This window comes from Tupaia chinensis, unplaced genomic scaffold (assembly GCF_000334495.1).
Source record: "Tupaia chinensis unplaced genomic scaffold, TupChi_1.0 Scaffold138235_1, whole genome shotgun sequence".
NCBI classification, from domain to species: Eukaryota; Metazoa; Chordata; class Mammalia; order Scandentia; family Tupaiidae; genus Tupaia; species Tupaia belangeri.
Genome location: NW_006198133.1, coordinates 2,195,881 through 2,221,538, shown reverse-complemented (window position 1 = coordinate 2,221,538; position 25,658 = coordinate 2,195,881). Strand labels below are relative to the sequence as shown.

At 42.0% G+C, this 25,658-nt stretch overlaps 1 protein-coding gene across 1 annotated transcript in view; it reads left to right on the top strand.

Moving 5' to 3' along the window:
- Window positions 1-25,658, top strand: part of MAN2A1 (mannosidase alpha class 2A member 1) — a 192,439-nt gene that overhangs the window by 71,797 nt on the left and 94,984 nt on the right. Inside the window, exons 6-10 of the mRNA XM_006161112.3 lie at window positions 2,524-2,697; window positions 5,822-6,008; window positions 9,705-9,882; window positions 19,116-19,318; window positions 22,533-22,715. Coding sequence (XP_006161174.1) covers window positions 2,524-2,697; window positions 5,822-6,008; window positions 9,705-9,882; window positions 19,116-19,318; window positions 22,533-22,715 — 925 coding nt within the window. The remainder of the gene's footprint in view (window positions 1-2,523; window positions 2,698-5,821; window positions 6,009-9,704; window positions 9,883-19,115; window positions 19,319-22,532; window positions 22,716-25,658) is intronic.

Sequence of the window (25,658 nt, the reverse complement as noted above, 5' to 3'; positions counted from 1 at the left end):
TGGGTGAGGTGCTTATCCCTGAGCCAGTTACTGTGCTCAGAGGTGTAGCATACGGAATCACCAAGTTCTAGTCATTTTGGTGGAAATGGTTCTGGAGAGGGATTTCTAGAGGGCAGGGCAGCCACATCTGAACCATGTAAATGGATTCTTCGTGTGAATGGATCCATGGAATGGGTTCAGTCTGACAAAAGAATCCTCTGATCACAAGAAATGGGAAAGAGATTGCGAGACTGTTAACATCAGATGTCCACTACAACTCACGAAAATTCGGGGCCAATTGAAATCTCTGTGCGATGTAATACTTGCATTTTGCAGTGTTGTGTGAACTCTTCGGGTATTTCATGTATCAACATAAGTTTGTAGTTTTCTTCATGGTAAGTACACATGTTTTTTTTTTTGGAGAGGTTTTTGCTATAGGGCGCGTGCGCTCGCCAGACAGAGAGAGAGACATAGAGACAGAAAGCGAGAAATCACCCCCCAGGGGGGATGGTCACGCCGCAATCCCTTCTCCTCCATTCTCCTCTCGGGATCTTGGGCACGCACGCACACGCGCCCGGCGTGAGATTTAAGCCACCGGGTCCGAGACGCGAACCGCGGTCGACTACGTGGGAGTCCAGCGACATAGCCATTACGCTAACTGCTGGTTCCCAGTACACATGTTTTTGATGGAAGTTATTTCTGGACTTCAGTCATTAAAATTTTTTTTTTTTCTGTTAGGAATTTAATCCCACTCCTTTAATTTTTTCTTTACTTTTTAGTTTGAAATAATTTCCGACTTACAGAAAAGGTGTAATAACACTGCCAAGAACTCCCATAAACCTTTCACCAACAGTCACCAATCATTAACATCATATGCATTGGCTTTACTTGTTTTCTCTTTGCACGCTGGGGCAGTGGTTATTATTACTGGACCTGTTTGACAGTGCTTGCATAGGGAAGAGTGAATGTGGCAGCTCTGAAACTGCTGTCCTTAGACTTTGCCTGCAAGGCTGGCCCTTGACTGGCATACGGGGATTAGATTTCTGAAACGAGAAGAGTGGCCCGCTATTTTTAAATACTGTATGCCAAGAGTGTAGTTTATACGCCACGCGTTTCCCCCGGGATGCTGGGTTCTTAGTACGTTAGGCAGGGAGATTCACATGCCCAGTCCCCAGTAGAGAGTGGACTCTGGTCTCTAGTGCATTGTCTTGGCCCACGACACTTCACGTAAATGACAGTCCGGTGTTGAGGAAGCACGTCCTGTGTGACTCCACGGGGCACTCTGGGAAGCTTGCACCTGGTCTCCTCTGGACTCCTCTGTGTGCCTTGCCCACCTTATCCTTTCACTGTAATAAATGAAAGCAGTATGTGTAAGTTTTCTTAAGTCAGCAAACCTTTAAAAGTGGTCTTCGGGACTTTCTGCACAGTGCCTCTCTTCTTAAACACTTAACTGTTGATAAAGCCACGACCATTCACTTTATAAACCTCCGCTGTGGATTTTATTGCTTTTATCGAAGGATAGCTTATATACAGTATGCTATATACGTTGTATATGTACAAAGTCTGGAATAACTGAAAGATGAGGATTGTATAATGCTAGATGCATAACTGTATCTCATTAATTCTAGCCTATATATTTATAGTGATTACTTTTTACATTTTTATCCTCTGTGAAATTGAGATATATCTTTAGTTGTTGGCTCTTATGGTTGGTGTCACCCAGGTGTGAATGGTTCTACTGACCCCCTTCTAGGTAAAGAAAAGGTGCCAACATCAATATGTCTGTGGCCTGCTGGTTAACGTAGCTAGATCCCACATGGCTGACTATGCAGTTCAAGTCCTGTATCTGGCAGCTTGTAAAATACAGAGTGCATGTGCATGTGTGCCCAAAATCTTGAGCAGAGGAAGAAATGAAGAAGGAATTGTGGCATAACTGTGCCCCATGGGGGTGCTTTCTCACTTTACCTCTCTCTTATCTCTCTCTGGGAGCCCATGCACCCTCTGGCAAATTAAGAAAAAGAAAGTCTTAAATTGTAATGAATTATGGTAACCAGCTATTTTAACTAGTTCTTCCATGTACAGGAAGATGATTTAGACTATTGAAAGGCACATAAGATGAGCTAAAGAAACTTTACTGTTGAGATCGGAGAATAACCCAAAGTGAGTAACAGTGAGTTCCTAGGTTATCCTCCACAGATGACAGGACTGTAGAGTCTTTGAGGGCAGGACCTTGGTTGTGTGTGTGTCCCTGTTTCCTGTGAATTTTAAGCTGTGGCTTTGTAATAACCACGATGTGGCAGAGTGCATCTCTAACCCCACCTGCCTGTGTGCTGCCCTTCCTCTGCCTGGGTGGGCGTGGCCGAAGCAGCTTCCTCCCTGAGGGAGTCCTCCTGGGAGGACTTGCCGAGGTTTAATGCTGAGACGATTTATGGTTTCCTAACCCAAGAGAAGAGACCATAGAACTCTGAGGAGTCTGATCATGTTATGACTTCTTTTTATTTCATTCATCGATGTCAAAAAGTAACCCTTACTCTCTACCAACAGGAGTGAAACCTCGGTCAGGGTGGGCTATCGATCCCTTTGGACACTCACCAACGATGACTTACCTCCTGAAACGTGCTGGATTCTCTCACATGCTCATCCAGAGGGTTCATTATTCTATTAAAAAGCACTTTGCACAGCATAAAACGTTGGAGTTCTTTTGGAGACAGAATTGGGGTATGTAGGGTGTGATGGGTGTTGAAGGTCTCACTTGACCTATGTGTGACTTCTCAAAGGTTATCAACTGAAGCCATGCTGGGCTTTCTTCAGTGTCAGTCTTAAAAATACGCTTATTTTCCCCCAAAGCACTTGTGTCAAGATTCTTTTAATCGACAGTGATGCCAATATTTTTCTATAGAACTCTGTAAGATCTTTTTTTTTTATGCCTAAAGGAAACAAATACATTTAAGGAGTTAGTCTTTAATGATTTATTTATTAAAAAGGTGTGTTTTATCACAAAGTTGCACAGGCGGTAGAACCAGTGTCTAGTAATTTATCTCACAGTAAGCCAGGGTTCCTTCTTTCTGTTTTTCTTGTCTCTGCATCTTGTAAAAATGCCTTTCAAAACCTTAATCCTCTCCTCCTGGAGTGGCCCTCACATTTCCTGCCCCTCCTGTTGGTACCCCATTCTGTGGGTACCCAGGCTGTCCTGGAACGTACTTCTCCAGCTCTTTGCCCGGGAAGAGGAGACGAGATTTAGGGCCCTTAGGAAACCTCTGCCTTGCCCCACCCCCATTTAATTCAGAACACCTCATTTTTTACTTATTTTTATCGACTAGGTCCTTATTATGAACCATGGATTATGTTGTAGACTTTTATCTACTCTTTATTTAATCTTTATAGCTGTCTTCGAAGTTTGGGTCTGTTATTATTCCTTTTTTATGGTGAAGAAATAGAGGCTCAGCTGTGTGAACCCATGTGCCAAAAAGTCAGGTCCAGAGCAGAGACCTGGTCCTGTGTCTGAAGCCCCACCCTATCCCCGGGCCTCTGGAAGACTGATTGTGTTGTAAAACAGTATTCACAGATTGCTGCATTGTTTTAGATTTACTTCCCCTGTAATCTAGACCCCTTAAGTAGTTCAGAAAAGTCATTCCTAAATCTAGACAATAACTTTATCTCAAATGTACTGCTATTTTGTTTCTTTCAGTAAAGAACTTAATTAGCTGTGTAATTTTTCATTCTGGAAAATTAAACCTGGAGGGAAAACAAAAACTTGTTAGATCCCCCCATGGAGCTTGATCAAATGTAAAGGAACTTATTAATTTGAAAAATAAAGGATTGTTCATTTGAAGAAGCCCTACATAAGCAGATAGCGCAATGATTAAGTCACTGGACTCCCACATAGTCGACCACCCTGGTTGAGTCCTGGACCTGGCGCCTTAAAACTCATGCTGGGTGTGTGTGTGTGTCCGCCCGCCCAAAATGGCAAGAGGAGACTGGAAGAGAAGGGATTTGGTGTGACCATCTCCCCTGGTGGGTGATTTCTCGCTTTCTGTCCCTCTGTCTCTCTAGTGAAGGCACGTGTCCTATTGCAAAAAAGAAAAACAAAACAAAAAAACCCCAAAAACCTCTCTAAGAAACCTGCATTCAAATTGCCCATACATGTCAGTCAGTAAGAAATTATTGAGTACTGCTATGTGTTTAATACCGTATTAGGAAGATGTATAGAAAACGTCCTTGTTTATTGGAGTCTATAGTGTACTGTGATAAAATACAGACACAGCCGAAGGCCACAGGTAGGGCTGGGTGTGTATACCTGAGCTGCTCAGGAATTGGGCATGGGGGTGGTGTTGCTAGTCCTGGATTCACAGGGAAGGAGGAAGAGTTGCGGCCACTGGGATTTGTAAACCACCCCCCACCACTCCCCTGCCCAGCACATGGCGGCGAGGCTGAGGACCTCCTTGGAGTGCCTCTGTCTGTACCCAGCGATAGCTGATAACACAGAGATAACCCCATAGTTTTAAACTGTGAAACGACAGGTAATGATTTTTACTAAATGGATGAAATTAGAACATTTTAGGACTTACCTGAAGGATTTGAACATGCTGCTTTTTAAAAGGTGTTTTGAATTAAGTTGAGCTCTTTTTTTTTTTTTTTTTTTGGAGAGGTTTTTTGCTATAGGGCGCGTGCGCTCGCCAGACAGACGGAGAGAGACAGAAAGCGAGAAATCACCCCCCATGGGGGATGGCCACGCCGCAATCCCTTCTCCTCTATTCTCCTCTCGGGATCTTGGGCATGCACACACACGCGCCCAGCGCGAGTTTAAGCCACCGGGTCTGGGACGCAAACCGCAGTCGACTACGTGGGAGTCCAGCGACATAGCCATTATGCTAACTGCTGGTTCCCAATTTGTTCTGGTTCTTAATGAAGCAGTTCTTCTCATTTAAAAAAAAAAGGATTTATTTATTTATTTTCTTTGTCTTTATTACAATCATGTACATAACCACTGCCGAACATGGGAAATCTGTACATAAATAAAGACGGGGAGGCACTTAAAGCTCAGGGTCATACTCATGAAGAGAACTGCATTTATCTGCTAGTCAGTCCTGCGGTCTCATTTGGTGGGCTCTAGGGAGTGGGGCACGTGCTGCCGTTGAGGTTCTACTTAGAAACAATTCTGTATGAAGAGTTGGTTCTTGCTCCCCATTCTTTTTTATTCTTTGTTTTTTATTCTTTTCTTCTTTTTTTTTGAGATTGCTAGTTCTTTATTTTTGCTCCTTTCCTGGTGCAGCTTTCCATGGGCTCATCGTTGGCGACCATTGGTGCCTGTGGCCCTTCTCCTGTATTGCACTGTTTTCCTAAGACTGCAGGTGGTGAACAGGAACTGTCCCATGTTCTCCTGAGCTCCTGCCCTCCCTACCCCCCCTCTAACTTTGGTCTTCCAGCTCCCTCCTTCGCCTTCTTCCTCTCTCCACACCAGCCTCTGCAGCTAATGTAGGTCCTTCAGTGTGTCCCGTTCCCTGGTGGAAATAGGTGTGACAGACTGGGTGTCGGATGGACATGGCATGACTTTGGATGACTTGGCTGTAGCTTTTTCATCTTCTAGGTCAGCGGATGCTGCTTGTTCATGAGGGCTTTTCCGGGTCTGCTGTGTTCAGCAGAGGAGGTTAGGTCAGGACTGAGACGTGGGAGTTCCTTCGGCTCGTGGCCGCTGGTGCTGCGGGCTGCATGTCCTGGTGGTAAAAGGGGCTGTGGGCTGAAGGTAGAGCTTGCATTATTTATGTGTAAAGTCATGACATGTTGACGTTTTGGAGAAACAGATTTTATCAATGCAGGCTTGTCTGTTGGCTCTCTGTTTTAGACCTGGGATCTGTCACAGATATCTTTTGCCACATGATGCCCTTCTACAGCTATGACATCCCTCACACATGTGGACCGGATCCTAAAATATGCTGCCAGTTTGATTTTAAACGGCTTCCCGGAGGCAGAATCGGTTGTCCCTGGGGTGTCCCCCCAGAAACGATATATCCTGGAAATGTCCAAAGCAGGTATGAAAATATGTATTTCATAAAGACACGATCTTGAAAGAAATAGCTGCTCAACTGCTAGTTGCTGGAAGGTCGAATAAATGGGCTTTGGTAGCCAACATTATCCTTGTTCAAGGTATTCACGCAAGCCAGATCTAAAGCAACCTAAAAATGCCAGATTGACTGGACTCTGACGTGGAAACTGAGCAATAGTAGATCAGTGTACAGTGGATAACCTATAACACACTATTACTGCCATCTCTTTGCCTTCATTACAAAACCCTTCCACTGTTTGAGTGATTTCATATACTTTTGTTGATTATAAAACGTGTGGTCCCTATTGTAAAATTGGTACGAAAAGCAACTCAACTGCAAAAAACACATTTATTGGAATGGAACGTATAAAGAATGTAATTATCTGTTCCCTTAATAACAATTTCAATAATAGTGAAGGCCGACTAGCTCTAATAAATGCACATCTTTGCCTCTTTCTGATGTTTTGACTTACAGAAAACTTTAATTATGAATATTGATACTTAAATTCAATTAAATAAAAAGCAAAGGAGTGAATCTTTGCTCTAGAAGAAAATTGTACTAATAACGGGAGCAAGAAACCTATAGTTTCTAATTTTGGTGCTCTTAAAAAGTTTAATGTATTCACTTAAAAATTATTGGTGTATAAATGCATTAAAATCAAACGTTGTGTTGTAATATAACAAACAGTAAACTCTGCTAGGAAAACAATATAGCCTAACACGACGGTGTTAGCATGGCCCCTGTGTTGAAATCTGACTTTCATAGTTTCCAGAAGTCTGAAGTTTAGAGCCAGCCTAGCCTCATTTTCTTGCATTTTCTACAGTAGTGAAAAACGGCAAGAAGCTCTGAACAGCCTGCTCTCTAGGGTTAGGCTAGTTAGGCACAAGAGCTGGTGTGTCCTGTCATAGGCATGGTGACATGGTGGCGGGGCACTTGCCCGTCCGCTTGGCAGGCAGCTGATTGTATCTGCAGGCACCGTTACTGCCCCTCTTCTCCCAGGAGGTCAGGGCTGAGGACTTCTGTGAGGTTAGCCAGGAATTTCAGGTTTTCTTCCTTTAAGGTTACCCTGAGACATTGTGCCCTCTTTTCTGGGGGGATGCTGCTGAGAGACCTAATGGAGGGACATAATTGGAATAAAAAAAGCCGTTTTGTGTAAACCTTGCATGATAGCATGTAACCAGTCAAAGATTGCACTCCAGGGACCACCCTGTACATGATCAGTCCCTGTGTTTCTGCAAGGCAGTTCCCAGGCACCTGGGGGTGGATAGACGAATGAATCTATATAATGTTTACATAGAATTTTTAAGAAAGCCTATTATCAACCCTAATTGTTTTGTTTGTTTGTTTTTTTAAGTTTTTGCCATAAGGCAGGTGCACCCTCTGGAGAGAGAGACAGAGAGAGATGGTGAGAAGTAATGTGTGAAATGACCCCCCTCCACCCAGGAGGGACAGCCACTCCGCAATCCCTTCTCCTTCATTCTCTGCACAGGTTTTGGGATGCACACACATGTGCTAGTGTGATTTTGAAGCCACCAGATCTAGGACTCAAACCGTGGTTTCAGCCATGTGGGAGTCCGGCAACTTAAGCACCATGCTACCCACTGGCTGTCAGTCCTAAAGTGTTGACTGTACTGATAACATCACATCCAGTTATCACCTTGTTTTTGACCTGGTGAGGAATAGAGATCCAACATGGACATTCCATTTTTCAACTTGTAAGACCCCACGGGGATGGAATTCAGCTGTGGTGTGTGGATGGCATGACTCACTCTACTTTGCAAATAATGAAATAGCGTTTGTTTATCAATTTTATTTTTTGACCTAGCACCACATACTTTAAGTTGTTTTTTTGTTTGTTTTGCTTTGGTTTTTCTCTTATTGAATATCAGATGATTTGATGTTTCAGCCGTATTTTTTCCTGGTGATAGTTCATTTAAAATTTCTTACCGATGAAAGTTCAGAGCGTGTTGTGCCTGCATGTCTGTAAATGTGCTGCCGGGCAACCGATTTGCCATCAGTGTGCCGTGTTTTTAGGGAGTGTCTGCTACATGCCAGGTGGGTAGGCTGGTCACTTGACTTTTTAAGTGTTGACATTTTCTGAGCAGGGGCTTGGGAGCTCTTACAGATGCCAAGTGTAAAAGACGGCCATCAGTGTGATTTCTGTTTGTGCATTTTACACACTGGTATACTGGACAGAGTATATCCAGTAATACTTTTGAATATTGGCTGCCGGGGGAGTCTGGATGCTCCGTCATGGCAGATCTTGGGTCTGTGATTTATACATTTGATTTATTCTTGTTCCTTTGGGTCTTATATCTATTTCTGTGTAACTAATCTCATTCATGTGTTTCATATTGCTAATAATACTTTAAACTTGTTTTTAGTAAGTATGGAATATTAGTAAAATACTAGGAAAGATTAAGTATGATGCTGAAGGCTGATCTTAGAAAATTAAACATTACATGCTATTTAATTACATTATGCTTATGTGTCACTTCCAAGCTGTTAAATAATTGTTCAGATTTAATATTTGTAGAACAGTTTCATAGGCTATACATTTAAAAAGATCGTCAGAGTCTAATTTTAGCTCAGTGTTTCAGATTCTACATTTAGTTCAGTGTTTTTCATAATATTCCATAAAATGCCTGTTTTTATCATGGATGTTCTTGGAGTTACTTTTGTAAGTTTTTATATTGTGAGTTTGAATTTACTTTTGGATCATCCTTGAAGTTATTAGGTTGTCAGGAAAGTTGTGACATATTTTTCTATGCAGAAATGTCTCGTGACTGTCCCTGTGGCCGAGTAGCATTGGAATACCAAGTGAAAACATACTTTAATCACTTATTGTGTAAGCGTAGGCTTTATAAACACTGAGCTACTCCCGGTTCGTGTGCTTGTTTCCGTTTGATTTTTACAAGCCCTTCTTAGTTTTTATTCCCAGGTTTAGTCCAGTGGTGTCCCCATTCAGCATTTGGCAGAGAGTGTTTTTCAGAATACTAGAATAAGAAACATGAACGCTGTCATGTCAGCACACGGCGTTTAGCTAACCTTTTGAGCCGTGGGTTAGAGCCCAGGGAGGTAGAAACCAAAATGGCTAACTCTCGTCTTAAGCCATATCTGGCAATCAGTATGACAGAAGACACTTTGGCAGCTACTTACATGATCGATGTCAGATCTTAAGTGAGCTGATCCTCACCACCCCTTAGAATAGGAAATATGGTACTAGAAAATACAATAGATTAAGATTTACTTATTCCTTTGGTCTTATTCAAAATGAGCTTTTTTTCTATGTTTAATCAGGTAATTTTTGGTAAAATTGGAGAAAGGAATATTACGGTAGAGCAGACTTCCAAGTTCGTATAGATGAGAAGTCCCCGTCTGGGAAACGTGGGCTATCTGGGATCCAGTCTCAGCAAGGCCTGGGCACAGCAGGAGTTACGTGCCAACGCTCATCTGTGGCTGCATTTCTTGACGGATAATCCGTTGGAAAACTGGATTTTTTCCTCTGATGAAAATGTTTGAATATTTAAAATGGAGAATGAAAGTTAGCATGATGGGTTTAAAAAGCCGAGTTGTGCGAATGTAGGATGTGGATAGCAGGTGCAATGATTTCTTTAACGTACTTTGGAGTGAGTCGTCCCTGTGGCCTTAACATCGTTCCTATTTTCTTTTCCTTCGTAGAGCTCAGATGCTCCTGGATCAGTACCGAAAGAAGTCAAAGCTGTTCCGTACTAAAGTTCTCCTGGCCCCACTGGGAGATGATTTCCGCTACTGTGAAAACACAGAATGGGATTTACAGTTCAAGAATTATCAGCAGCTTTTTGATTATATGAATTCCCAACCGAAGTTTAAAGTGAAGGTAATGAGCAAATATTTATTTATGAAACTTGTTTGAGGTTGAGCCTTCACTATTAAATGGAGCAGTGACTTAGTATTCTAGTTCCTTTGTTCTTCATCCCAGAATTTCTTAGAATATGTCATTTGTGGGGCCAGTTGGTGGTGAATTAGGGTACTAGACTCCCACATGGCCAACCATGGTTCAAGTCCTGGGCCTGGTGGTTCTTTTCCTTCGTAGAGCTCAGATGCTCCTGGATCAGTACCGAAAGAAGTCAAAGCTGTTCCGTACTAAAGTTCTCCTGGCCCCACTGGGAGATGATTTCCGCTACTGTGAAAACACAGAATGGGATTTACAGTTCAAGAATTATCAGCAGCTTTTTGATTATATGAATTCCCAACCGAAGTTTAAAGTGAAGGTAATGAGCAAATATTTATTTATGAAACTTGTTTGAGGTTGAGCCTTCACTATTAAATGGAGCAGTGACTTAGTATTCTAGTTCCTTTGTTCTTCATCCCAGAATTTCTTAGAATATGTCATTTGTGGGGCCAGTTGGTGGTGAATTAGGGTACTAGACTCCCACATGGCCAACCATGGTTCAAGTCCTGGGCCTGGTGGCTTGCTTTCTCACTTTCTCTCTTTCACTCTCAGTTTCTCTCTGTCAAATTAAGAAATAATCATAATAAATAAAGCTAAATAAAATACTTCTGAAAAGAGAAATACGAAACCTTTAAGAATGCACGTACTTTGTGAAGAAGATGGTCCTGTAGTACAGTTGTGCTGTTATTTTTGGAGACTTCCTGTTTTTCTACCACATGGGAGTTTATTGTCTGACAGTTGCATCCCTGTGGTTTAGCAGCATGACTGGCAGATGTAGATAAACATGTCAGGAGCTTTGCAAACAAATGTCTTGTGTCCAGAAAATACACTCTGATTTTTTTCTTAAGTGAGAAGACTTCTAAAATTAGTCATATGCCTGCATGTTTTCTTTCTTTTTTTTTTTTTTCTGCTAAAGTTTTGAGAACAGGGCACATGGTCCCATCGGTCCCATTGGCGTGGCTCAGCTAGAACATCCACCAGGTTAGGGCCGCCCTGGTATCAGCCAGGTTCCACCCAGTCTCATCCCTCCCCCAGGGTGTGCTTTGGAGGAAATCTCAGATGCCACGTAGTTCCTTCTGTAACTATTTCAGGATGTATATCTCTGCATGATGAAGATTCTGTTAACAAAATATAATCATAACACAGTTATTATACTGACTAAACGAATGATAATTCAATAACCTATATCTGGATATGTTTAGGTTTTCCTGATCACCTAAGGACATTTTGTTAGCAAATGCTTTGCTTGAATCAAGGGTCAAATAAAAGTCACGCACCACCTCATGGGACTACCTACGTGACGCGTGGCCTGTGAGATGACTGTGGAGCTGAGGATCCCTGTCACCTACTGGTGTGGCACAACTCGTCCCTCGCGTGTTGGTGGTGGTGCTGGCTTAGACAAACCAGCTGTGTGGCACACCACGTCCGAGCTGTCATGAGACAGCTTTATTCACACCTCACAGTCTGCACCGTGCCCTGCCCAGTGCAGAAGCTGCACACTGGACCTAGCCCCCTGCCCTGGTGGAGCCCTGCCTGCCCCTCAGGATAGAGCGTAGCCCCACGATGTTCGCACACCTGCAAACCGCCCCAGATGCAGTTCCCAGACTGCCTCACTGGGCAGCGTGTGGCTGTGTGGCCTTTATTTGGTTAAGTTGTCTCTTAAAGTCTCATTTTTTAATGCATTTTAGAGATGTATGTAAGAAAAGCAATGATTCATTATTCTTATATTCACACACTGACCTTTTAGACAGGAGAAGATCTGTGACTATCCTACAGAGAGGAGGTGATGTTACTGGGAAGGACATTAGTACATTGGCGATGGGCCCCAGCTTATGTAGTAAAAGTGCAGTTTCATTAAATAAACTTCAGTACAGGCCGAACATCCATCATCTGAAAATCCAAAATCGGAAATGCTCCGGCATTTGAAACTTTCTGAACACCAACATGACACCGTACGTGAAAAATTCCACGTCTGGCGTCACATGATGGTTCTTAGTCAAAATACTCCAAGACAAAAATCTGGGATGAAATTACCTTCAGATATGTGTATAAGGTGTACATGAAACATAAATGAATTTCCTGTTTAGACTGGGGTTGTCTTCCCAAGATATCATGTTACATATACATAATTTTCCCCAAATCTAGAGCCAGGCATGGTAGGGCATGCCTATAGTCCTAGCTACTCCTCAGAAGGCTGAGACAGGAGGATTTTTCAAGTTTGAGGCCAGCTGGGACAACCTAACAAGAGCTTGTCTCAAAAAAAAAAAAAAAAAAATTCAAAAATTGAATATTTCTTGTCTCAAACATTTTAGATAAGGGGTATTCAACCTGTAGTAGTGAATAGATAAATAAATTTAAATAAATATCAAGTTTATTCAAGATATTTATAGCTCAATTTCTACCAGATTATAAACTGAGCATAAGGATTATGTTTAAAGCATCTCTGTACTTCCTCATAGATGAAGCTCATCCATGAATATTTGATCAGGGGACCAGCAGTTAGTGTAATGGCTATGTTGCTGGGCTCAGTCAACCGTAGTTGACTGCGGTTCAAGTCCCAGACCCAGTGGCTTAAACTCACGCCGGGCGCGTGTGCGTGCGTGCACCTAAGATCCCAAGAGGAGAAGGGATTGTGGTGTGACCATCCCCCCGGGGGGTGATTTCTCACTTTCTGTCTCTATGTCTCTCTCTATCTGTCTGGCGAGCGCACGCGCCCTATGGTGAAAACCTCTTACAAAAAAAAAGAAAGAAAAAAAATTTGATCAGTAGAGGAATCTGTGGGTATTTTGTCTTTTTTTTTTTTTTTTTTTTTTTTTTTTTTGTACATTTTTTTTGATGGGGCGCGTGGCGTCTAGGGCGCATGTGCTTGCCAGAGAGACAGAGAGACAGAAAGCAAGAAATCAACCTCCAGGGAGGATGGCCATGTCACAATCCCTTCTCCTCCATTCTCCTCTTGGGATCTTGGGCACGCATGCACACCTGCCCAGTGTGAGTTTAAGCCACCGGGTCCAGGATTTGAACTGTGGTTAGTCAAGTGGGAACCCATCGCCTTAACCACGTCATTACCTGCTAGCCCCAGTTTATTTCTTTTTTTAAAAAAGTTTATTTATTACTTCGTGAACAAGAAGGAGAGATGGCGAGGAAGGGCAGTGCGTCTCCTGGGGCCTCGCTGTGCCACCGTCCTCCGGTCCAGCTAGCCAGGCAGGCTCAGGTCAGCCCAGAATGTAAACACAGGACCTCCCCACATGCCTCTGGTGTCACACAGTGACACACGACTGCCGCCTGTGCCCCACGGCTGAGTCTCAACCTTCTAATGCTGTGTAGTACCCTACGGCCCCACGTGTGTGAGTATGCAGGAGTAAAACAGGGCTGATTCCGGATCAGTGGGCTCGAACATGTTTAACTGTAGTCTGTAGTGCCAACCAGTATTCAAGACAGGTGTCCATGGTCAGCTTCAGTTGCTCAACTCTCTTACTCGGACTTTGTGTTGTCAAGGTTTGTTTTATTTTTTCATTTTTATTTTTTGATGCAGTGGTTTTGTATTTCCTTGATGGTTAATGAGGTTGAGTCGCTTTTCAAAAGTTTATTGACATTCCAGTATCTTCTTTTATAAAGTATCTTTTTAAATTTTCGATGATTTTAAAATGAAATAAGCTTGTCTGCCTTTGTCTTAATGTTGCTAGCGCTTTTATATTTTTTGGATTGACTCTTCAGATAAAAGTTATGCAAATATCATCTGCTGCTGTGTAGCCTGTTTTTCCTTGCTTAGGCCGCCTTTTGGCGAACAAAATTCTTGAGTTTAGTTAAATCTAATATAATTTTTTAAAAAGCTTAGTGCTTATGTTATGCTTAAGAACTTGCTTATCCTATGGCCATGAGAGTATATTTCTCATGAAACTGTCATCCTAAAACGTTTTGTTTACCTTCAGCGTTTAGTTTCATGATTTCTCTGGAAGGAAGTGCAGTGAATAAATGGGATAGGAATCAAGATATATTTTTGTCCCCAGGGTTAAAGAGCACGATTTACTGAGAAGACCATTGTTTCTGACCATCACGTTTATCATTACTCCTAAGTGAGGCTGCATTTGTGTGGCTCTGTGTCTAGACTGTTTAATTTTACTCGACTGCTCAGCTAATCTCGCACTGTCTTCATTGCTGTTGTGTTACGATATTTTAACATCTCATGCAGCCATCTTCCAGTTTTGATCTCCTTCTCGGCATTAGTTATTAGTTCTCTGTAGGTCGATACAGGTTTATGTCAACTTCTTAATTTCTGCACGAAAACAATTTGGAGCATTCTGGTTGAGATTGCACTGACTCTGTAGTTTAATTGGAATATAATTAGTTCCTTACAAATAGTGGGTCATCCAACTCATGAACGGAGTTTGTTTTATGTATAATAACATCCCTGACTTCTGCATTTTAACCTGCATCCAGTAATCTTGTTGAATTTATTTATTAATTGTAGTCATTGGTGGATTCCTTTGTGTATGAATAATGGCATACAGTAGCCCCCCCTCTTAGAAATAGAGATGTATTCCAAGACCCCAGTGGACGCCCGAAACTGTGGGCAGTACTGAGCCCTGTGTGTCTGGCATTCTGATCAGAGAGCCGAGGTGGCTGTAGTAACTTCCGGTAGGTGGCTGATATCACTGGGTTACGTTGGACGAAGGGGTGGTTCTTGTCCAGGGTGAGGTGTAGCAGGGAAGCGTGAGATTTCGTCCCCCTCCTTAGACTGGCTTGCAGTTTAAAACTTATAAATTGTTTATGTCTGGAGATTCCCATTTACTCTTTTCAGATTGTTGTTGATTTTGAGTAACGGAAACTCTGGAAAGCGAAACCGTGGAAAGGGGGCACCACTGTAATTCTGTCTGCTTCCCGAAGCCTCGAGCCTTTCCGTCGATTTCGTTGCCTTTATGCCTCGGCATAATGCTGAGTAGAAATGGCGCCAATGAATCTATTCTTCTAATCATGGTGTTTGCTGTAGGATTTTGTAGATTCCTTTATCTGAGTAAGGAATTTTCTTAGTATTTATTTACAGAGTGTTTTCTCTTGGCCAGGTGCTGAATTTTACCCATAGCGTTTTCCGGGGCACTGCTTCCTACTAGGCTGTCATGTCTTGTGCTGTGATTGGACGGCTATCCCAAGGTGGGGCCACGGTGCATTTGGAAGTATTTCCTTTCTCCCCAGAAATTTGGTACCTTAGGTTCTGGGTGCTTGCTCAATCCTTGGTAATTTAAACAAATACAATTTTTTTTTTTTTTTTAATGTGCACAGTTGATCTAGTTTTATCTATTTTCTGTGGGACATGCAAGGTTACTTTGTGTGGGTCAGCCTGTGGTGTGGTAGTTAAAGTGGTTGGATCCCACATGGCCTGACAGTGCAGCTGAGTCCCGGACCCCCAGGTAGTTAAAGTGGCTGGATCCCACGTGGCCTGACAGTGCAGCTGAGTCCTGGATCCCCAGGTAGATAAAGTGGCTGGATCCCACATGGCCTGACAGTGCAGCTGAGTCCCGGACCCCCAGGTGGTTAAAGTGGCTGGATCCCACATGGCCTGACAGTGCAGCTGAGTCCTGGACCCCCAGGTAGTTAAAGTGGATCCCACATGGCCTGATAGTGCAGCTGAGTCCTGGACCCCAAAGTAGTTAAAGTGGATCCCACATGGCCTGACAGTGCAGCTGAGTCCCGGACCCCCAGGTAGTTAAAGTGGCTGGATCCCACATGGCCTGACAGTGCAGCGGAGTCCCAGACCCCCAGGTAGTTAAAGTGGATAGTGCAGCTGAGTCCCGGACCCCAAGACTTGAGAAACAAGCCAGGTGTGTGTGTGTATGTGCCCAAATCCTGAATGGAGGGAGAGAGGAGGGAATGGTGGCAAGACTGTTCCCAATGGGGGAGGAGGTTCTCTCTCTCTCTCTGTGTCTTTCTCTCTCTTTCTTTCTTTTTCTGGTGAGTGCACATACCCTCTGGCACATGATTTTAAAAAAAGTATTTTAAACTGGATGCATACATTGATTATTTCCTTTTAATGAAAGGGAAAACAGAAGTAAATAATTGAGTTCTGCCGGCCAAAATATTGATGTCAATCAGCCAAGATAGTTAGTTTGCCACTGGTCATTACTTATTTAATAATTTATGTAGTTTTTGCTAATAGAGATATCTTACATTTAAGGTTGAATTTGTTGTCTTTTCATATGTAAAAATCATTTAAACCTTTTTTTAGTGTCCCAAGGTATTTATAGAAACTACCAAGAGACTGCCTAGGAAATTTTATTTTAATTACTTTAGAAACTGCTGCTGCACTTAGAGAGGATTATTTTTCGATTCTTTGAGATCAAATTAAGTTTGTGAGGAAGTCCGCTAGGCTGCTTATTTATCTAAACTTTGCACCAGGATGTTGACAAGAACTTGGAAGTGGCTTTATCTTGGCACATACCAAACATAAATTGAAATAAATGTGTTTCCTATAGCTAAAATTGAAAAAACAATTCAATTTATTTTTGGTATGAGCCAAGCTAAAACCTCTCCCTTCTTGGCAACATCTTTGTCTGTTCACTGGAGACAGAGAGAGAGGGACAGGGGAGTGAGAAAGCCTCTTCCCATATGGCCACCCCACAATCCTTTTCTTTCCATTCTTGAGATTTTGAGCAACCATGCACATGTAGCTGTCATTAATATTAACTTTGTAGCAATCTATGGATTCCTAATTTTCAAATGCAAAGATACTTTCGTATCTAAATAGAATGATTTTTTTATACATATGAGGAAGGTGAAACTCAAATATTTAGATCATTGAATATTTTGCCATTTTTATTATATGTATTTCCCGAGCTCAATCTGTACTTGTTGAGTATGAAGTTAATTGCATATTTCATTCTGTTTGTGACCCTCATTTTTTACATAGTCATTCGCACACAAGTATATTTTGCTGCCTAATAATGCTACTGAGTAACAATACCTGTATGTTAGCCAGAATTGTATTCAGTGCTTATATTTGCCTTTAACTGTTTTATGTGCTTTACTTGATTTAGCTTAATTTTCCTGGTAGATATTATGATTACTCTCATTACGCTGGGTTGTTGGAAAAGTCATGACTTTTTAAAATGTTTTTCTATGCAAAAATGCATCGTGACTTTACCAACAACCCAGTAGATGAGGTGACTGAGACCCATATAAATTATAAACACTTGGGAAAACCAAGCAAAGAGTAGATAGTACAGTTGAAAATGGATTATCTGTGATACAAACATAAAGACTGAGAAATGAGTATCTGTTTTTCTGTAACACTTTAGTGTAGCACAATTAGATTATAGTAACTTGTATTGACCTTCTATCTATCTATCTATCTATCTATCTATCTATATAATTTTTTTTTTTGAGAGGTATTTGATATAGGACACGTGCGCTTTGCCAGAGAGACAGAAAGCAAGAAATCATCCTTCGGGGGGATGGCCACAGCGCAGTCCCTTCTCCTCCATTCTCATCTCAGGATCTTGGGCACGCTCGCACACATGCCTGGCATGAGTTTAAGCCACCAGGTTCGGGAGTCGAACTGTGGTTAACTACATGGGAGTCCAGCAACATAGCCATTATACCAACTGCTGGTCCCTTCCTTGCTAATATGTTGTATATGTTTCCAGTTGAAAATTTATTTTTGCAGTAGTTAAAAATCACACTGTTACTTGCCAGTCATGGTTCTAAGAATATTTTGAAAAGGGAACCAGCAGTTAGCGTAATGGCTATGTCGCTGGACTCCCACGTAGTCAACTGCGGTTCGCGTCCTGGACCTAGTGGCTTAAAACTCACGCCGGGCGCATGTGCGTGTGCGTGCGTGCCCAAGATCTCGAGAGGAGAATGGAGGAGAAGGGATTGCGGCGTGACCATCTCCTCTGGGGGGTGATCTCTCTCTCTATGTCTCTCTCTCTCTTTCTGGCGAGCGCACGTGCCCTATAGAGAAAACCTCTCCAAAAAAAAAAAAAAAAGAATATTTTGAAAATAATTATTTTATTTTGTTATTATTATTATTGTTTTAAAATTTGCTGTAGGACACGTGCACTCACCAGAGAGACACAGAGAGAGAAAAAAAAGTGAGAAAGCAAGCTGCCAGGTTGGGACTTAAAACCATTGTCAGCCACATGGGAGTCCAGCTCCCTTACCACCTGCTGGGCCCAGGTTCTCAGCCTTTTACTTAGAACGCTATTTGCTGTAAGTTGTAGAGACACAGTTCAGACCTGTGCTGTTGCTGCGTTGAGCCAAAATGATTTGCAATATCTGTGTGGGTGTATAAAGCAGGAAATACAACAATATCAGCATTTTTCTATTAAAACGAACACATTCCATGTTGAATAATCTACTTATTTTTAACAAGACTGTTTTTTAATATCTAGTCACACGATTTGGTGTAGCATTTTCTTTTTCTTTTGAGTTGTAGAACAGTTTGGACTCATTGGATTCATAGGCTAGTAATTTAAATCATTGGGAAAACCTGTGCATTTGAGCACTCAGCTTTGCAATTCTTTTTATTCTTTGGGTTTTACTTGACTTCTGGTGGAGAAGATGCATTTTTTTTTAAACGGTCTTCTCTTAAAGGCTCTCTAGGCTCTCCCTCTTCCTTACAAGAACTCAGCTGAGAGGGATGGAGGTTGGAAAGGGGTGTGTGTGTGTGTGTGCGCGTGAGTGTGAAGTACTTTATGGCTAACAAAGCTGTTTTTCCAGACTTCTAGACTTTTAAAATGTTTTGATGAAAATAGGTAGTATTTTTTTCTTTTTTTTCTTTTTTTTTTTTCCTTTTCCTGCTGCTGCTCCCATCATTTATTCATCTGCATTACTCCACATACAGGTCCTGGCACACTTTGAAATTCTAGACATATGTGACGAGTTTTCAGATTCCCAAATATATAGATCTCAATTGCTCTCCTTCTAACTGCTTCAGTGTACAGGTTTTCCCTTACTTTAATTTGTTTAATTTGGATTTTGATGCAAGCAGAAGAAATAGTCACGGATATTCCCCCTCCAGCGCTTCATTTTGCAAAATGTGAGCTGTATGTTCATCTCAACGAGGAAGCACTTCTTAAATATTTATTAACTTTTCTTTCCAGTGTAAGAAGTGAGTAATTTTAAGGTAAAAACGAATCATTGAAGGGTACTTTTTTTAAAACCAGATTCAGTTTGGAACTTTATCTGATTATTTTGATGCACTGGATGAAGCCACTAGAGATGTGGGAAAGAATCAGCAGTCGGCGTTCCCCGTTGTCAGTGGAGACTTCTTCACCTACGCCGACCGAGACGACCATTACTGGAGTGGCTACTTCACATCCCGACCCTTTTACAAACGCATGGACAGAATCATAGAGTCCCATTTAAGGTACGCTTCTAGATAGCTGCTTTCAGACAGTCACGCCTTCCACATTGCCTTTTGTAGAGTTTTGCGTAATACGCATCGGTTATATGGTGTTATGATGTGCTTATTGTAATTGTACCATTTTAATGCAATCAGAGATATGTCTCCCCGTTATAATCAGTTTTTTTTACAAGGGTTTTTGTTCTAAAAGGGAAAGCAGTCTGTGCTTATTGTAATTGTACCATTTTAATGCAATCAGAGATATGTCTCCCCGTTATAATCAGTTTTTTTTTTACAAGGGTTTTTGTTCTGAAAGGAAAAGCAGTCTAGTCAGAATTTCTAGCAGTTACAGTCTCTGTTACATTTTTCTCATTAATGTACCTGCATTATTTGCACACCTTATTAATATTTAGTGATACCATCGTGTCTACCTGCAGACAGTAGTCTATGGGGCGGAATTGTAGGAAACACAGGTGGGAATCAAAGAAACAGATAGGGCTTTTTAGCAGTCTAAAGGTCAGCCTTTTATTATATCTTATTATAATAAAATACATTTATACATTACAGAGAAGTAGGCATTCTTATCCACTAGACTGTCCCTGTTATGTTATTCTGATCTTGGTGTGATACCCTGGAGTAAGTGCCCAATGGGGCAGAGATTCTGTTGGAGTACTGAATTAATGATTTTTAGTTTTAGTTTTTATTTATTATTATTTTTTACATGCAATCACTGTGCATCATCACAGCATATCAGATAAATTTTTTACATGCAATCACTGTGCATCATCACTGCATTTCAGATTCATTTTCCCATCCAAATTACACTGTTATTGGTTCAATTGAAGACATTACTGTACATATTATCATCAACAGGTCATTTTTAAATGTCAAGTATTGTTTAGTAGCAAAGAATTATGAATCAATCTTAATTTATTAAACATACCCAAGACATTGTGGTTATTACTAGTAATATATTTTTGAAATTCTTCTTTAAAATGAAAAAAGCAAAAATCTTTGTAATAGTTATATATTTCTAAATGTATTAATTGATTTGAAAATAAATTTATTGTCTGAAAAAAGTAATATTTCATCCTTATGCTTATTTGTAATATGTGGGTAAAATAGAAGAATATCAAGAAGAAAACATTTCCAAAATCACTTTTTAGTATTTTGTAGTATCTGTATATATATTCTTTTTCAAAACTGATAATATTTGTCAAGGAGACACACACACACACACACACACACAAATACACACACATACATACAAACATTTATACACGGTTTAGTTAATTCAAACTTAGTGATTGTTATGCCATGTTTTTGGAAGTTCGAATTTAAAAGTTAAGATTATTTAGTATCTTAATTCTTTTTACCATTTAGAAGAATTTATCTTTTTTTTTCTTAAAAAAAAAAAAAACAACAAAAAACACTTCTAATACCTCCTTTTTCCTGAATGTAGCTGCAGGCTGTTGGAGCACTGAATTAATCAGACAGCGTGGTTCCCCAATACACAACTAAGTCTGACTGAACGTCGGCAAAAGTAAACTGCAACCTGGCTCCTAAAGCTTTCTCTGTGTATAGCAGAGTAATTCATTTTCAGGATGAATCTTGGTATTAAAAAAAAAATCACACCTCCCCTGTCTTGGGTACTAGTGGGCACTGAGTACAGTTTGGGAAGGCATTGTACAGACCCACGAGGTCCTCCAAGAGTCGTGCTTTCGTACAGAAGCGTGTTTGTATTGTGATTGCACTTGTGCTGCTTTTGTCATTTTTAAAACCCTAAACTTCGTTACCTGGGAGTACCAGAGGAATGCATCTAATTACAATAAAGTAGCATTTATATGTTATAGAGAGGTATGCATTTTTATCTGGTAGAATGTCACTGTTGTGTTATTATATAACATACAAGGTTTTTCTTTTTTATTCTTAGTATGTTTGATAAATCAAGAACTTTCTTAACACTTTTTACTCCACAAAGCCGTGTCTCTCTCTCTCTATTTTATTTTGTTTTAATTTATTTTTTCTGAAAGAGAGACACACACAAGTATCCCAGACGGGGTCCTCACACCATGAGCCACAACTAGCCCGAGGCAGCCCAGACCACAGGTACACGCATGTGCACCTGCTGTACACAGAACCTCTGGGTGTGAACCTGGGACCTTCCCGTGCGTGTGCAGCCTCACGCTTGTGTTACTGCTGTACCACCACTGCCAGCTTGAACCCTGTCTCCTTTTAGAAAACCTTTTTAGAAGTCTATTTTGAGTCGTATCCACTGATGAAAAAAGAAAAGGTGGAAATCATAGGCTCCTATATTCTTGTTCAAAAGTTGTGCTTAGACCCAGGGCTTCTTTTATCCTTGGAAATAAATGGAGGTGCCATTCTGTTCATCACCCTCCAGTTACGTGGTCTCTCTCCGTATCTGTTGTATGTTAGCACCCAGACATGGAGCTGACCCTCGTCCCTGAGCTACTGTGCAACCCTCATCGTCTGCCTCTGCCCTCCGGTTCCTTGAAGTCCCCCTTGTGTGACCAGGCAGCCGGCCACCGTCTCATCCTAGTTACATTCGAGAGGGTCAGTGGCTTTATGGTGAGGGTCTAGGTCCATGTCTGGGCTGCTCTTGGTGAGAAGAAAGAATACAAGGTTATCCTATTCTTTTATTTGTTGCCATCGGGTGCACGTGCTTGTCAGAGAGAAACAGAGAAAGGGAAAGAAATTAGCTCCCTGGGGGATGGCCATGCTGCAGTCCCTTCTCCATTCTGCTGGAATCTGGGACATGCACACACACATGTGCCCAGAATGATTTCAGTGCCCCTGATCTGAACTCGATCAGCATGTGGGAAGCCACAGTCAGACATGTGGGAGCCCCCTGCCTTAACCTCTGAGCCCCCTGCTGGCCCAGTAGTTTCCTCTTCTTACCTCCGCATTCAGCTGTCTCCCTCTGTGCTGTACGTGTGTCTCGCCACCAGCCAGTACTGACTGCTTTCCAGGACCGTCTAGAACAGGGATCTGCAGTGCCAGTGTAGACAAGCTGTTCTCTGGCTCTGGAAATTTAGATAGCCCCGTTAGATGGAAGCCCTGATGGCTTGACAGAAATGCTGGTTACCAGTCTCTTTTCTGTGAGTCGTACTGCTATTGTGGATTTTTTAAAAGCGACGTTTAAATATATCACGTATTTTAAATGATAAGCTGCAATGTTGGTTTGAAATAAACATGAATGACTATTTTACGCGATTAGGGCTGCTGAAATCCTTTACTACTTTGCCCTGAGACAAGCCCAGAGGTACAAGATCAGCGCCTTCCTCTCGTCGTCGCATTACACAGCTCTGACCGAGGCCAGGAGGAATCTGGGGCTGTTCCAGCACCACGATGCCATCACGGGCACCGCCAAGGACTGGGTGGTGGTGGATTATGGCACCAGGTATGTCGTTACCAAAAAGCGGCCTTCGGGCCAGTCTTTAAATTCGGGGGCCTGGCTTACCCATTTTTTTTTGTTTGTTTGTTTTGGAGAGATTTTCACTGTAGGGCGCATGCGCTCGCCAGACAGAGAGAGACATAGAGACAGAAAGTGAGAAATCACCCCCCTGGGGGGTTGGTCATGCCGCAATCCCTTCTCCTCCATTCTCCTCTTGGGATCTTAGGCACGCACGCACACGCGCCCGGCGTGAGTTTTAAGCCACCGGGTCCGGGACACGAACCGCGGTCATCTACCTGGGAGTCCAGCGACATAGCCATTACGCTAATTGCTGGTTCCCTGGCTTACCCATTTTGATGAAACTGTCCATGTGTACCAGAGTACGTTAATGCTCGTGACCGGTCTAAGGATCCCTGCAGTGAAACATCGCTGATTTCCTCTTCTTCTTTTTTTTTTTTTTTGAGAGATTTTTGCTGTCAGGGGCGTGTACTTGCCAGAAAGCCGAGAGACAGAGAGACAGAAAGTGAGAAATCACCCCCCAGGGGGGATGACCACGCCGCAATCCCTTCTCCTCCATTCTTCTCTCGGGATCTTGGGCACACGCGCACACTCGCCTGGCATGAGTTTAAGCCACCAGGTCTGGGACTCGAACTGCAGTCGACCACATGGGAGTTCAGCAACATAGCCATTACAGTTGGTAACTGCTGGTCCCTAAACATCGCCGATTTCGATGCACTTCTCGAGAAATCTGTTGACGGAGGTCTTCCTGCTTCAACTTTTTATTGCGGCTCATTTCTGTGAATGGAGTAGTAAAATATTACTATAGAGCTGATCCTGTTTTCTCCTCAGTACAGCGTGGTAATCAGGGTTATCTTCTTGACCAGGGATTTGGCATCAAATAGATCATAGCTACAATCCAAGGAGACGAAGAGCCACACTTCATTGCATGTCAGTTTCATCTCATCCTAGTTTACATCGGTTTCCTGAATACCCTTCCTTCCTTCCTTCCTTCCTTCCTTCCTTCCTTCTTTCCTTCCTTCCTTTCTTTTTTTCAGGTTTTTGTCATAGGGCATGTGTGTGCACTACAAAGTGGGGGCAGTGAGAAATCACCCCTGAGGGGGATCGGCCATGCCACAGTCCCTTCTGCATTCTCCTCTCAAGATTTTGGGCACGCACGCATACACTCCTGGTGTGGTTTTAAGCCTTGGGTCTGGTACTCGAGCTGCAGTCAGCCCAGTGGGAGCACATTAACCACCACGCCACCTGCTGGCCTGGATACTTTTTCGTTGTAAGTGAAACATTGACAGAAAAAAATAAAATAAATAAATAAATAAATAAATAAACTGAGAAGCATAGCCAAGAGGGACCTGGAAATCTTACCATACATGGATGCTCTGAGAAATTTGCAGTGAGAAGGAATGGCCTAGATTTTGATATCCAAACCATCTTGAACTCATTATAGGACCATCAGGTGAGTGAGGTTATAGAAGCTCAATTATTTCTATATTAAAGAATTAAAAATGACATCAGCAGATGGAGTAATAGTTATGTCACTGGACTCCCGCATAGTTGACTGCGGTTTGAGTCCTGGACCTGGCAACTTAAAACACATGCTGGGCACATGTGTGTGCATGCCCAAAATCCCAAGAGGAGAATGGAGGAGAAGAGTGCAGCATGACCATCCCCCCTGGGGAGGGGGGGCGATGTCTCATTTTCTGTCTCTCTGTCTCTCTCTCTGTCTCCTGTGAGTGCACACACCAAATAGCAAAAACCTTAAAAAAAAAAAAAGAATTTAAAACAGTAAATACAGGCTTTGAATAGTAGAGGATTTTGTAAACAGTATTTCTCAAAAAGGGAAGAGCTGATCTTTTATTGCAGTGAGGGCTTGATAATGCCAGACTTTGGGTAGGCATTAGGGTCAGTGCAGAGGGGGTTCCTATATTGGGAAGGAGTTTTGACTTTTGTTTCTCAGTAGGAGAGACTCTTATTTCTTCTACCTTTTCTTTTTTCTATTAGCAGCGGTATACTTTGATAATATTTTACAATAATTAAAATATACTGTGATTTTTTATAGATTTAAAAAGTGAACTTTTGATTTTATATACTTGTATAGGTGAGAAGTATGCACAACACATCAAATCAACATTGAAAAACTGGCCCGTGACGGAAACTCTGAATTGTAGTAAATATTAGTTAAATTTTTAGTTAGGGTATTTTTGAGTAACTTTCTAAAAATTAGGGGAGAAAGACATTTTGGGGGTTGTATTAATGGAGTTACATCTTTTACCTGGATACCTTCTCAGTTTTTTGTGGCAATTGTGTTTGGCATCCGTCTGTTGAAGCCGATCTGATCTTAAAGTAGAAAACGCTGGTCAGAGGGTGATGGTCTTGGTATTTCTCCTGCAGAAAGCATTTTGAAAAGTAAGGTCAGATCCTTCATTTTTCCCTTTCACCTGCTCCTGCCCTCCTGGTTTATTGAGAGTCTGACCGTGAAACTGCTTCGAACCAGACCAGAACCCCGCTCCGCAGAGGCCACGGAGAGGTCGTTCCCCACCTCTGCCTCCTTGCTTTTCTTTGGTTACCTTCCAGAAGGTTGGGAACAAGTCATTCAGATTTCGCTGTCAAACTTTTTTATCTCATGATCTATTGAGGAGCCCTGTCATTAGTTCTTCCATATGTTTCTTACTGCTTTTAGTTTACAAAAACAGCTCTATACAGATTTGTATGTTAGAGGGAAAAAGCAGTAATTCTCAAATTGTTCTTGACATTTGTAAATTTGATTTGTGAGCACTTCACACTGCACCGGTAAGTCATAAACAGTTATCAAGTCATTAATGCAGTCATGCTAAGTAGGAGATTTCAAAACGGGTTGGAGCACCAGAAACAGGCAGCATTGGCTGTTCCCTTGTGCTTGGGTTGGGGACTGCTGTTCATTCGGATCTGGCAGGA